We start from the raw sequence: 15,262 nt of genomic DNA on the forward strand, positions 1-15,262 counted from the left end.
CGCGGCTGTTGCATGAATTAAGAGATCTGGCTTTTAATGTGAATAGTCGTAACGTGTGGTATTTTGTTTTTTATCTGTTGTACGGTGTGCGCCATTATATATTCTGTACGGTTTTTTTTTGTCTTGATAATCTTTTATTTATTTCAGGCCAAAAGGCCAGAACAGGTCACAACAAAATTATTGAGGCACTGAACAGTCACTTAGTTTGATATTCACGCAAGGTGGTGTAGGCTTAGGAATAAAACGCTCTAATAAAGGCCCGGTCACACAGGCCCCGATAACGAGAACGAAAACGAGAACGAAAACGAGAACGATAACGAGAACGATAAAAATGCACGTCCTCGATTGGTTGAATGAGCGTGGGCGTATTCTGCGTGGAGCATTTCAACCAATCGAGGGCGTGCATTTTTTATCGTTTTCGTTATCGTTCTCGTTATCGGGGCCTGTGTGACCGGGCCTAGACTCAGTCCGGTTTAATTTGAACACAACATAAGCTGTGGCGTCCTTGTGACAAAAATGCCACTTATCTTTTTCTATTCCTTCATTTTAATTTTGTTTTTAAGGGAAGGTACACGTTTGGTAATTGGCAAAGACCAGTCTTCTCACTTGGTGTATCCCAACATAAGCATAAAATAACAAGCCTGTGAAAATTCGAGCTATAAATTGGTCATCGAAGTTGCGAGAAAATGATGAGAGAAAAAACACCCTTGTTTGGACGAATTTGTGTGCTTTCAGATAGGAATAAAAGACTTATTATGGCTAGAAGTCTTTTATTGCTTTAGTGAGAAATAACCTCTTTCTATGCTACTTCAGAGGGAGCCGTTTCTCACAATGTTTATACAACAGCTCTTCAATGCTCTTTACCAAGTCAGTTTTTAAGTTAATATTTGTTTTGAGTAATAGTTACCAAACATGTACCCTGCCCTTTAAGGCGAACAACTGAAGTTTGGAAACCGTAGGAAAATATCACACACAAAAAATCAATACTAAATTAAAGAGGCATTGAGTATTAAAAATGGTATGCTATATTCAGGCAAGAGCAAGGATAGCGTAGCATGATGGCTTAAAATATTGCTATGCCACCGCGGCCGTTCGTCCTTCTTGTGACAACAGAACCATTAATTTTGTTTCTATTATTTCATTTTTGTTACGGCAAAACACTGAAGTATTTACTAAACTGCAGAAAGCAAAATAATTAAGTGGGTCAATACTAAATTAACGAGGCATTGGATTTCAGTAATTTGGTTTGCTGTTTTCAGGCATAGAAAATGTTGCTATAATAAGACTGATTTAAAGGCAGTGGACACTATTGGTAATTACTCAAAATAGATGTTAGCATAAAACCTTACTTAGTATCGAGTAATAGAGAGAGGTTGGTAGTATAAAACATTGTGAGAAACGGCTCCCTCTAAAGTGGAGTAGTTTCCGAGAAAGAAGTAATTTTCCACGAATTTGATTTCGAGACCTCAAGCTTAGAATGTGAGGTCTCGAAATCAAGCATCTGAAAGCACACAACTTCGTGTGACAAGGGTGTTTTTTCTTTCATTATTATCTCGCAACTGTGATGACCGGTTGAGCTCAAATTTTCACAGGTCGGTTATTTTTTGTATATGTTGAGATACACCAAGTGAGAAGACTGGTCTTTGACAATTACCAATAGTGTCCACTATCTTTAATTCGACCAAAAATAAGCTGTTCGTCCTTCTTGGTGACGAAAGGGACATAACTTATTTTCTGTTTTTTTTTAAATATTTTATTTAGGGTGAAAAACTGAAGTTTTGAAATTTTATGAAAACATCAATAAACAGTAAACAGGTCAACACTGAATTAAAGATGCATTGAACAGTATCTTGGTTTGCTGTTTTCAGGCAGGGCAGCATAGGACAGGCATAGAAAATATTGATATCCTAAGACTGATTTAGCTAAGCCTGGTTTAATTTGAACACAAAATGAGCTGTTCGTCCTTCTTGTGACAAAAGGGCCAACGAATCTTTTGTCTATTCTTTCATTTTTGTTTAATATATAGAACACTGAAGTATGGAAACTGTGGGAAAGTATGCCAGAAAATTAGTCATTACTAAATTAAAGAGCAGTGAACAGTAAATTTCGTTTGCTGTATTAGGGCAAAGCAGCGTAGCATTTGCATAGAAAATAATTATTACCATAATAAGACTGCTTCAATTTAAAGGCAGTGGACACTATTGGTAATTACTCAAAGTAATTGTTGGCATAAAACCTTACTTGGTAACGAGCAATGGGGAGCTGTGTTGATAATATAAAACATTGTGAGAAATGGCTCCTTTTGAAGTGACGTAGTTTTCGAGAGAGAAGTAATTTTTCCACGAGTTTGATTTCGATACCTCACAACTAGATTTTGCGGACTTGTAATCAAGCATCTGAAAGCAAACAACTTTGTTTGACAAGGGTGTCTTTTCTTTCATTATTATCTCGCAACTTGACGGCCAATGGAGCTCTAATTTTCACAGGTTTGTTATTTTATGCATATGTTGAGATACACCAAGTGAGAAGACTGGTCTTTGAAAATTACCAATAATGTCCAGTGTCTTTAAGTCTGGTTGAACACAAAACAGATTAATCTGTTTCGTATTCTAGTTGTTCCCCGTTTTTAAAGTTTTTTGTATAGTTGTTTTTTTTACGGCAAAACACTGAAGTTTGGTAACTGTTTTACCGATATAGGAAAACAAACGCAAGTCAGATGCGATGAACATTTGTTTTGTTAATGCTGTATTCGGGAAAGGGCAAGGTAGCGTATAATGGCTTAGAAAATATTACAATTGGCATACAGTTAAGCCTAGTTTAATTTGAACGCAAAATAACCTGTTCGTCCTTGTTGCGACAACCGAGAAGTATTAGCCTATTCTACAACGAATTTGACACACAATTAATGACCAATTGCAGGGTTACCCACTGTGTTAAACAGAATATCATCAACTTCATATCTTTTCGAATTCGTTTTTTGTTTCCATTGATCTGAATAACTATATGATTGTCCATCCGCGATATATAAGACAAACTATTACTCCCATCGACCTATACTATATATATTTTTTTAAACAACATAAAGTAAAAATTATGAATATTGGTGAAGATTGTGAAATGGTGAAAAAAAGACCAATGGTTAAAGGCACTGGACACTATTGGTAATTACTAAAAAATAAATTATATAAAATGGTAACGAGCATTGGTAATATGTTGATAGTATAAAATATTGTGAGAAACGGCTCCATCTGTAGCCTTGCTCAAGGCAGTCGCATTATTCGCTCTGAAAAGACGCAGCTGTAAACCCACCCGCCGTATACACTGTGTATGGTGTGATGGTGTGTGCGATCACACCGAATGACCCACCCGTATACACACTGTCACATCGCACGAATACTGTTCACACAAGCCATCGCACTCGTACACCACTAACCGCATGCGGAGGCCATAAGGCCGACAGCCTTGTCGGATCTGTATCTTCCCGTTTTAATGTGTTGTATTGAAAAAATTCCAATAGTGGACGAAATTGGGGGGGCTCTAGGATATGCTAGTATGCAGCTCATGAATATTTACATCGTTCGTCAGACCTATCAGACAACACAGGATGTGAGGCAAATGAATTATTCATTTTGACGTCCAATCACGCACTTCCCTTATCACGACCTTTGGACCCTATCATGCGTCCGTGGTGGTGGTGTGTGAGGTAAACATGTCTCGTCTTTCGCGGGCATTATGGTAATGAGCTGACCGTGGGAACTCTTCGCTTATTATAGTAATGAGGTCAGTGGCTTCAACACAGATCCTACAAGGCTGTCGGCCTGACGGCTTCCGCATGCGGATAGTGTACGGGGGCATCGTGTCGTGCGATGTTACGCACAGTGAATACGGGTGGGTTTTACGCACAGTGAATACGGGTGGGTTTTTATACAGCGGCGGTCTTTTTTCGGAGTGAATAATTCGACTGCCTTGAGCAAGGCTACTCCATCTGAAGTAACGTATAGTTTTTGTGAGAGAAGTAAATTCCTCACCAAGATGTAATTCCGAATTACATCTTGGTTAGGAATTTACTTCTATCGAGACTTCAGCTGAGGTCTCGAGTTCAAACATCTGAAAGCACACAACTTGTGAGACAAGGTATTTTCCCTTTTTTTCTCTCGCAAGGTTTTTTTATCTGATGCATGTTGAGATACACCAAGTCAGACTGGTCTTTGACAATACCAAACGTGCCCAATACCTTTAAAAGCCTGGTCGAAAGTATTCAGCAAAGGTTGACAACAAGTGTAAGTTACATTTAAAAAAAAACATTAACACACCCAAGCTTTAAAGTGGTAATAAATAATTTGTATTTTGGAAATTCTTTAAAGGGTATATGTACTTTTTCCTAACAATAAACACAATGTCCACAGATTTACATTAAACTTACACAGTTTGAAGATTATGATAGTAGAAAGCTTCCCTTGAAATTTTACTTACTGAGGTGCTGTAGTTTCTGAGAAATGAGTTATAAAAGTAATAATTTTCGTCTCAGTTTTAGCATGTAAAAACGTATTAACCAGTTATGCTATGGTTTTGGTATAATATCATAACTGGTTAAGGGGATTTAACATGCTAAAATAATTTTGGTCTCATAAGACGAAAATTATTTTGTGACTTGTTTTACTCATTTCTCAAAAACTACACAACCTTAGTTAGTAATAATATTTAAAGGGAAGCTTTCCACTATATCATTATCTTCAAACCCTGTAAGTTTTATGTAAATCTGTGGACATTTTGAAAAAGTACCCGAATCCTTTAGCCCTGGCGGCCTTACACTTTCGTTTTGTACTACAGTGTACAGAGAAAGAGTCCTGTATAGGGCTACCGAATCCTTTAACTCGCAGAGGGTTTCAATTCACATTATCTTAGAGTTTCAAGACTCAAATCAAAACAATTTTACAGGAGGATCCTCTCACAATGTCACATGATATTTACGAAGTCTAAATTAATGCTTATAATGATTCTATAAAACTACTTGCATGATATGTTCATACGCTTTTAAGAATTGCCACTTTTTTTTATTATTGTGTTATACTGTAAACATCGAACATTTAAATTTAAAGCTTGGAAAAAAAGTTGTGTACTGACCTCTGTCCGAATTTCTTGATACACCGAATTTCTTTATACATTTATTTTCTCCCACAAATTTACGTTCTTTTCCTATACAAGATTATGTAACATGTAACCTAAACATCTTCCAGATTGAAGAAGTAACAGTTCTCCATCTCCTCCATGTCTCCTTGGGTCTCAGCCTCATGTCGTGTCGCCTCATTCAGCTCACAATCCCTCCTCCCGCCACCTTGCTTCAGATTGAAGGAGCGACATCTGGGGTGTGATCGGCAAGCCTTCCCGCACGACACGACGCTCTTACTCGGTAGCTCCTCTATGACGTGACGGACCATGCACCGGGTGGAGAGGCGGCCATCCTTGCCGGTGTCCAAGCTGAAAACCTGGGTATCTCCATTTGCGACAGCATGAAGCTCACATATGGCGTATTTCGTTTGAGAACTGCAGTCATAACTGCCCCATTTACCATCAAATGCCGCCCAAAGTAAACCACAGTCTGAGCCCGGCTGAGGTTCATTATCATCCCAGTTTTCAAAAGCTCCCATACTGTTCCCTGTCTGTGGGCAGTTTCGCCATACCCCTGCCTCTTTGTAGCAACCAAACCACAGACTCTTATCGTCAGGGTTGTTCTTCTTAGATGTCTCCCAAATAAAGTCCTGTTCGGACCTAGAGGTTGGGACAACAAGTGTGGCTCCCAAGTCTTCACAAGTACGATTTGCTTGGTACCAATCCATCTTAATGTCCGTTTTAATGAAGTAACATGACTCGCCGTATCGGTGCCAATCAGGAGGGCAGATTTCGGCAAACAGACCTCCACCAATGCCCAAAATCAGGAGCACAATTTCAAAAATAATCATGGCTGCACTAGTTTGTCTCGCATACTGCTTGGTGATATCTTATGTTCCTACCTTCTCTTTAAGGTTTATTACACAAAGTGAATTTAATAGTTTTTTTACATCACGAGACTGCCTTCCACCATGCTTCCGTTTCATACGCATCCCCTTGGCAACAAGTTTGGTCGCAATGATCTCAACAAAAGACTATTTCAACTGTAATCAGCAACACGTAACGCCCAATTTATATGCTCTAATTGAGCCCACGAAAAAAATCAACATCGGCGGTATAGTGTCTTCAATGAAGGTTAACAAATCGCAACCTCTTTTCCATGGCTGTGAGAATCCCCGGGTAATTATTTTTTTAGTGCAGGACTATAGTACACTGCTCGACCATCATGGAGAAGACGTAACGACACACGGGGACAAGGTTGGTTAGCCAAATCAACTACACTCAAAAAAATGAAACTCTGGTTCAGTAAATTAAACTCGAATTATTTAATTTGATAATACTTAATACCGTTTTTTTGTTGTTTTTACTTGCTCATCCTAAGTGATTGAAACTTAAATCTTGAAAAGTCAGATTTACTTTAATTATGTAAGTTGTTTATCCATAAATAATAGGTCAAATCAACAAGAGTTACGATCAAGTAGTTACTACTAACACTTATTGGTTAGTGATACTTAAAAATAAAACTTTGCCACTTTTACTGCGGTTATTGAGTAAGAAATACTCAATTACTTGTATTGATGCTGAAGAGCTTAACTTAACAGTATGCAAATTTTTCGTAGCACAAACATGAGTAGAACGAACAAACACGGCTTATGACTATTTGGGGGGGGGGACCATGGCATAATCTAACTTTCCATGCTCTAAGCATTTCAAACCAAAACCAAACGAAATACAATAGTCTTCTCATCTGTCACTCACCAATTATATTTAATTGACAGACACAAAATGAATAAAGATAATTTATAGCATATAGATTGGTCCCAATGTAAAGAAAACATATTGTATGTAATGAATTTGAGGTTCACAATACTTGGACCAGCCGATTAACTCAACTTCATAGAACAAGTCATAAGAATGTGCGCCCGTACCGGGTCATTTGGCCTGGTCCCCTGCCTATAGTGAATGGCTTCAAGTACTGCTTGTATGGGACCAACGTTTCCCACACCAACGGCATGGCACGCTCTCTCCAAACAACAACAGAGGAGCTCAAAGAGAGCAAGCCAAGGGAAGATTAGCTGTCCCCTGCATTGAAGACGTGATCTTCGAACAACAACAACAGAGGAGCTCAAAGAGAGCAAGCCAAGGAAGATTAGCTGTCCCCTGCATTGAAGACGTGATCAGCTAATTCGTTGAATGCCATTCATCATAGGTAAGAACATAATCCAAAAGGTGTTATTTTAGTTATTACACTTTAGTAGTTGTGATATGCTCATGACTATTTTTGAGTTAAACAGTTCGTTGGAGTTGTAATGTTGAACCACGTTGTCCGTCTCCGTACACAACAACATGCTCAATATACTGACTGTGACATGCTAAAACTGACAATATGACTGAGTGATATAGGCCTCTTTGTATGACAGTTGCGTTGGAGCATTTATTTAAATTAACTTGCCGTTTTCTAGTTTTGCTCGAGGGTTCGTGTTTTGCCCCCGAATAAATAAAGACAAAACAACACAAACACAAAGTGATAGTTACTCATTTTCAAGCTAGTTCTACTAAAGTGTGTGTGTGTTGCACCCCTAAAAATTAAGTCCAAACTACAAAAACACAAAGTAATAGTTACTCATTTATAAACAAAGTTAGTTTGACTGAAGGTTATGTGTGTTACACATAAATAAATTAAGTCAAGCAACAAAAACACAGAGTAATAGTTACTCATTTGTAAACAAAGTTAGTTTTACTGAAGGGTTTTTGTTTTACACCAAAATAAACAACAAAAACACAAAGTAATAGTTACTCATTTATAAACAAAGTTAGTTTGACTGAAGGTTATGTGTGTTACACATAAATAAATTAAGTCCAAGCAACAAAAACACAAAGTAATAGTTACTCATTTATAAACAAATTTAGTTTGACTGAAGGGTTTGTGTTTTACACCTAAATAAATTGAGTCCAAGGCAACAACAAAAAAGTAATAGTTACTCATTTATAAACAAAGTTAGTTTTACTGAAGGTATGTGTTTTACACTAAAGTAAATGAAGTAAATTAAAGTAAATTAATCAAAACAAACACAAAGTAAAAGTATTCATTTATATATAAAGTTGGGATTACTGAAGGTTATGTAATTTGCACTCAAATTAGTTAGGTCCAAACAACAAAAACACACAGTAATAGTTACTTGTTTGTAATAAAGTAAGTTTTACTGAAGGGTATGTAGTTTGCACAAAAATAAATTAAGTCCAAACAACAAAATATTTAGTAATAGTTACTCATTTATAAACAAATTTAGTTAACTTTGGCTGTAGACTACTGTAATTTAACAAACAAAAGAAAAATTAATTTTAATGATTTAATTGTATTGTTCTCGTTTCTTTTATGACAGATAGTCAAGATGGCAGATGCACTTGTTGTACCATCGTGCATAATGTTGAGAGTCATCATCACCGAAGGAAACATCCAGAAGCTGATTCTACCCCCTGGGCTGGAAAGTGTGCAGGATTTGAAGAACCAAGTCAAGGAGAGGTTTGAACTCAAAGGGGAATTCAGTCTCCAATTCGTTGATCCGGACTTTGATAATTTCATGAGCTTATCATCACTCAAGGATATTAAAGACAGGGGAACTATCAAAGTCGTTCCACTTTCTATTCCTGATTCAGATTCAGACACAGACATTGACACTGTGTTTGATCCTTTGAGTAATTCATCTCTGCTGTCATCGTCCCAGTCGATGTCGGAAGCATCATCCATGTCTACTGCTGTAAGTACATGTAGTACAGATAGAGCACTTCAGTGGCCTACCGTCTTTCCAATCCCTTCCTTCTCAATCGACACAGAGATGAAACTTTCAAACGGGGAAAAAACCGTTTGAGAAGGATGGAACTTTGACAAACCCCACAGGAATGAAATCTGTTATTTTGGAAAAACTTGCTGAAGCCATGTTTAGCTACAAGGCCTATCCATCAGATGATCAGTTCTGCTCTGTAGCACAAGCATTTGTCAAGAAGCACCCATACCTGAAAGAACCAGGTGCTGCCACTGGCTAACTTGGTTGGAAAATAAGCCTTAAACTCAAGATGGGTAACTATAGATCAAAATTGCGAAATCACGGATGCACAGAACTAACTGTAAAATCACTCTAAATCAGCCAAGAACATAAAAAAACAAGAAAGGCAGAAGGCAGATGATAACTACCTCCCTGAATTTCCTGGTGATGAAACAGCTGCAAGCTCTGAAAAGGAACGGACTGCTCTTCTTGATTAATTGAAGAAAACACACAATGGAAAAGTGATTATGGAAAAAGTGGCAAAGACATTTTTCCCACCGCAGACAAGAAGTAGTTCTTCAAAAACCATATGTTGTTCTAAAGAATAGTGATTGAAACCAGCTGACCACTTGCCAATGTAATGCTATAATTAATCATGTACCTTTATACAAGTTTTACTGAACAATCCTTTTTTCTACTTATTACTTACAGGGACATGTTGCCTTGGATTGGTCGAGTTGGTCCATGAAAAGTGTTTATCCAAGGAAAAGTGTTTATCAAACGGTTTCAAACACTTTTCAATGACCAACTCAACCGATCCAATGCAACGTGTCCCTTTAAAGTGATGTAACATTAAGGTTGAGCAAGCTGAATATCTATACCCAATGCTAGACTTTACAGTGACCTAAAGTTGATTTCTCTGCACTTTTTAAGGTTTTTTTTAAAGGTCAACTAAATTGGTCCTTAGCTTAAAAATTATTGTTTGTAAATAATAACCTGCAGTAGGTCTCTTTGCTAGAGACACCTTATTGCAGTACATTATCTTTTATTATTCCACTAATTTTACTCGCTTAACAAAGACTAACAAAAATACATCTTTCGGGGGGGGGGGGGTGTTAACTTGAAATTTATTTTTTAAAAGAAACTATAGTCCAAAAAAGTCTTATCTTATAAATGCATCCTAAACCTGTTTGATATAGCTTGTCAGCCAGATGCTTTTTCTTCAAAGTTCTTTCTGAAAAATCTGTACTTTAGTTATGTTCCACACCGTCAAGAGAATATTGTTTTGAAGCGTATGACCACTTGCCAAAAACAATACTGTATTTAATAACTTCCGTGTCAGATAATTGAGACGTTAACAAATGAAAGTTGTATCATAAACACAACTAAAAATTGATACAACAAAGCAAAGTGTTTTTTATGTGATTATGCTATGAAGTTAAACTCATACAGTTTGAAAATAATGATAGTAGAAAGCTTCCCTTACAATGTTACTTGCTGAGGAATGAGTAAAACATTTTTTTTCTTTCTCAAAAACTACAGCACCTCAGCAAGTAATACAAGATTTCTACTGTCAATATCTTCAAACGGTGTAAGTTTAATAAGAATCTGTGGAAATTGTATTATGTGTTACAGAAAGTACCCAAATCCTTCAAGAGTGTTCAAACGAGAGTGTTCAATTATTGTTGTTGTTGTTCATATTATGTTTACATAAAATAAATGCGTTCATGGTAGATAATTGCACAAACCGCAAGTCAAACCTTACTGAATTTGGAGTGTCAATAATTTGAGTAACACACAGAAATCACTTTCATGATTTTGTTTGAGTGTTATTTACAAATATCAATATGTAATTTACCCCCTAATCGGTTAATTTCCTCAACTCAGTTAATTTCCGTCAACTCTATGACTTAAATTGTTTACACATTGATTTGTGTTATTTCTTGCATCATAATATTACACACCAGTATAAAATCACACTGCGAATTAAGTTTAAAACATTTAAGTACTATTAGCGCTGTAATTCAGTTTAATTTCATGTGCAATCTGAATAAATACCTTGTGGAATCTACCTCAATCAATTAAAGGAGCACGTTGCCTTGGATCGGACGAGTTGGTCAAAACAAAAGCGTTTGTAACCGTTTTTTATAAAATGCATATGGTTGGAAAGCTGTTTTTAAAGTAGAATACAATGATCCACACAAGTTTGCCTCGAAATTGCGTGGTTTTCCTTCTACTGTGCGAACTAACATGGTCGGCCATTTATGGGAGTCAAAATTTTGACCCCCATAAATGGCCGACGTGTTAGTCGACGAGGTAAAAGGAAAACCACGCAATTTCGAGGCATGTTTGTGTGGATCATTGTATTCTACTTTTACAACATCTTTCTACCCATATGCATTTTATAAAAAACGGTTACAAACGCTTTTCAAAGACCAACTCGACCGATCCAAGGCAACGTGTTCCTTTAAACTTGCCCGGATCATTTTATTTTTGTGATTGTCTAAGTTAAATGTGAGTAGCACAAACTTAAATTATTTGCGCCTATTTACCTTGCAAATTCAAGTTACATACAATAATATAATTTGGTTAGGTTAATCACCAAATTCAAATAAATCAAACAAACCCATACTGAGTAAAATTGAATTGATTTAATCAATTGGTTTTTAGTTAATTTTACTTCAAATGAAAAGTAGCGCCCACTTCGAATTGTAAGTTAATTCAACTTGCCGTAGGAAGTAATATTAGTTGCATCACAATGAGTAAATTGGGCTGTGATATTTTAAGTTTAACAAACTTGGGGAATACAAGTACAAAAAACTTATATTCTTGTCCCGTTCAATTTACTTAATTATATCGAGTCAACAAACTTGCCTTAATACAATTAAGTAATTCGAAGAAAACGCGTTTTGAGTTTATTTTACTTACAATTAAACGTAGCGCCTACTTCTAGCCTCAATTTATTTCAACTTGCCTTAGATTTGAGTAATAGTAAATGAATCGTAATATGTCATCCCAACTCATTTCAAATCAGTAAAACTAACTTGAAAAAGCGAGGAACACATAATATTAAGTTAACTGGACTTTGACATTTTAAGTTTAAATAACTTGAGGAATAAAAGTACCAAGAACTTAAATTCTTATCCCGTTCAATCTACTCAATAAAATTGAGGCAACAAACTTGCCTTAATAAAATTAAGTAAGTTGAACAAAACATTTTTTTGAGTGTATGAAAAATATACACCTAGCTTGCATGGAGGAGGCAGTACACTAATTATTATCATGCTTTGCAAATACCAATAATGTCCAGTATAAGTCTGGTTGAACACAAAACAGATTAATCTGTTTCGTATTCTAGTTGTTCCCCGTTTTTAAAGTTTTTTGTATAGTTTTTTTGTTTACGGCAAAACACTGAAGTTTGGTAACTGTTTTACCGATATAGGAAAACAAACGCAAGTCAGATGCGATGAACAGTTGTTTTGTTAATGCTGTATTCGGGAAAGGGCAAGGTAGCGAATAATGGCTTAGAAAAGATTACAATTGGCATACAGTTAAGCCTAGTTTAATTTGAACGCAAAATAACCTGTTCGTCCTTGTGGCGACAACCGAGAAGTATTAGCCTATTCTACAACGAATTTGACACACAACTAATGACCATTTGCAGGGGTTACCCACTGTATTAAACAGAATATCATCAACTTCATACTATCTTTTCGAATTCGTTTTTTTTTCCATTGATCTAAATAACTATTTGATTGTCCATCCGCGATATATAAGACAAACTATTACTCCCATCGACCTATACTATATATATTTTTTTAAACAACATAAAGTAAAAATTATGAATATTGGTGAAGATTGTGAAATGGTGAAAAAAAGACCAATGGTTAAAGGCACTGGACACTATTGGTAATTACTAAAAAATAAATTATATAAAATGGTAACGAGCATTTGTAATTATGTGGATAGTAAAAAACATTGTGAGAAACGGCTCCATCTGAAGTAACGTATAGTTTTTGTGAGAGAAGTAAATTCCTCACCAAGAAGTAATTCCGAATTACATCTTAGAGAGGAATTTACTTCTATCGAGACTTCAGCTGAGGTCTCGAGTTCAAACATCTGAAAGCACACAACTTGTGAGACAAGGTTTTTTTTCCCCTTCTTTTCTCTCGCAAGGTTTTTTATCTGATGCATGTTGAGATACACCAAGTCAGACTGGTCTTTGACAATACCAAACGTGCCCAATACCTTTAAAAGCCTGGTCGAAAGTATACAGCAAAGGTTGACAAAAAGTGCAGTGTTAGCCAAATCAACTATGAAAAATATACACCTAACTTGCATGGAGGAGGCAATACACTAATTATTATCATGCTTTTCCTGTCTTCAAGGTTCGCCCAGTTTTTGCACGGTGATGGGGTTTCGGCTTTCGAAAGTCTGTTTTGGGGGTCTCACCGTCTGCTGACTATGTTGACTACACATTATCCGTTCACACTACTTTCACAATAATTGTGCAACTCAATTGCGATTTTCTTCAAACACCTTTGTTTAACTGTGATATCTGTTATCCACTCCCCCGGGGGATAACACACGAATATGGTGCTATCCTCTGCCCCCTAAGCTTCCTTACCTTACAGCCATTGGACACTTTCCGTAAACAGTGTCCAAAGGCCCACACTTCGTGCATCACAACTTATAATATAAAATAACAAACCTGTGAAAATTTAGACACAATCGGTCATCGGAGTCGGGAGAAAATACGAGTGTTACAAATAAATCCGTGATTCTCGAGATCGATAATTGATAATGATTGTTTTAATGTTTTCTCAAACAGTAAAGCAATTCATGGAATAATATTTCAAGAGCAGTCTTTCACCATTACCTTCTGTAAACCATGTATTAAAGGAACACGTTGCCTTGGATCGGTCGAGTTGGTCTTTGAAAAGCCTTTGTAACCGTTTTTTATAAAATGCATATGAGTAGAAAGCTGTTGTAAAAGTAGAATACAATAATCCACACAAACATGCCTCGAAATTGCGTGGTTTTCCTTTTACCTCGTCGACTAAACACGTCGGCCATTTATGGGGGTCAAAATTTTGACTCCCATAAATGGCCGACCATGTTAGTTCGCACAGTAGAAGGAAAACCACGCAATTACGAGGCAAACTTGTGTGGAACATTGTATTCTACTTTTAAAACACCTTTCCAACCATATGCATTTTATAAAAAACGGTTACAAACGCTTTTGTTTTGACCAACTCGTCCGATCCAAGGCAACGTGTTCCTTTAAGTTAATTGTAAAAAAAAAATTCTGTCCCGAAAGTGTATAATGGCTTTAAGCCATTCAAGCCTCAATTTGGTTACAGATGGTTAATACAGCATGGGTTACAGAGATTTGAACTGAGAGTTCGAAAAACACTGCTTGATTATGAGAAAGGGTCATTTAATAGTGACCTAGTTGCAGTGAGGCCGTTGTCTCATGCAATTATGTTCTCTCTGCAATACTATCCGGGGGACATTATTGCATATGCAACAATGTCTGCCGGGTGGTTTTACATATGCAAAACCGTCCTTACAGTAAATTAAACGCCCTTGGTCGACGGAACACGTTCGCCATTGTTTTACAAGCTAAGTGCCTGTCATGAATGACGGGAAATGTTCGGCCGTTGGATCGCTGCAATCATAAAATACGTGAATATTCCTGCTGCATAAGAGGTTCAGTGCATGCACGGCTCGCTTACGCGCACATAATTATAAATGTACAGTCATGTACATGTCCGCCGGACGGTTTTTGTGTGCAAAAGTGTCCGGAGCGGATAGTATTGCATGGCGGACACAATTGCATCTGACGGAGGCTGGTCATCTCGCCACCTAGCAAGCTCGCCACCAACACAGTCGCCCCTAACCGACTCGCCCCGGGTCGTTACAAAGTCGCCCCAGCCAATGTCGCCCCGTAGCAAAGTCGCTATAGGACTGGTCCTTGCGCTATGAATGAACGATATAGCTGACGTATAAATTATGATTTTTTGATCTTCTAATTTCTTGATCTTCTATTTTCAAAATAAAAACAATCTTATTTTTGTGCCCTTTAAGTAAAAAAACAAAAACAAAAAACATACGTGGTGATAATAATCGGTTATGTTGGTTTATTTTGGGAAACCACTGCAATGAAAAAGTTGAAATCTTTTTCAGAATTGTTAAAATAATACCCAAGGAAAGTCAACAAACCTAAATAAACCACTGGTTAAAAGACTACTATGTGATCAATATTAATTTTTCCGAAATACGGCGATGCCATTGGATAAAAAACCTAAACATTTTGACGTCAACAAAAGCGGTGACACCCCGCCACCACACCGCACCGCTAGCTAGGATTTAGCAGTGCGCATGCG

The 15,262-nt window shown here is 36.9% G+C and overlaps 1 protein-coding gene across 1 annotated transcript; it reads left to right on the plus strand.

Moving 5' to 3' along the window:
• Positions 1–6,391: 6,391 nt before the first annotated feature.
• LOC139934957 (uncharacterized) lies at positions 6,392–10,919 on the plus strand. The gene is made up of 2 exons (XM_071929386.1): positions 6,392–7,318; positions 8,493–10,919. Exon 2 carries the CDS (start codon positions 8,502–8,504, stop codon positions 8,976–8,978), a length of 477 nt encoding a protein of 158 aa, XP_071785487.1. The 5' UTR covers positions 6,392–7,318; positions 8,493–8,501; the 3' UTR covers positions 8,979–10,919.
• Positions 10,920–15,262: the final 4,343 nt, after the last annotated feature.

This window comes from Asterias amurensis, chromosome 3 (genome assembly GCF_032118995.1).
Source record: "Asterias amurensis chromosome 3, ASM3211899v1".
NCBI lineage: Eukaryota > Metazoa > Echinodermata > Asteroidea > Forcipulatida > Asteriidae > Asterias > Asterias amurensis.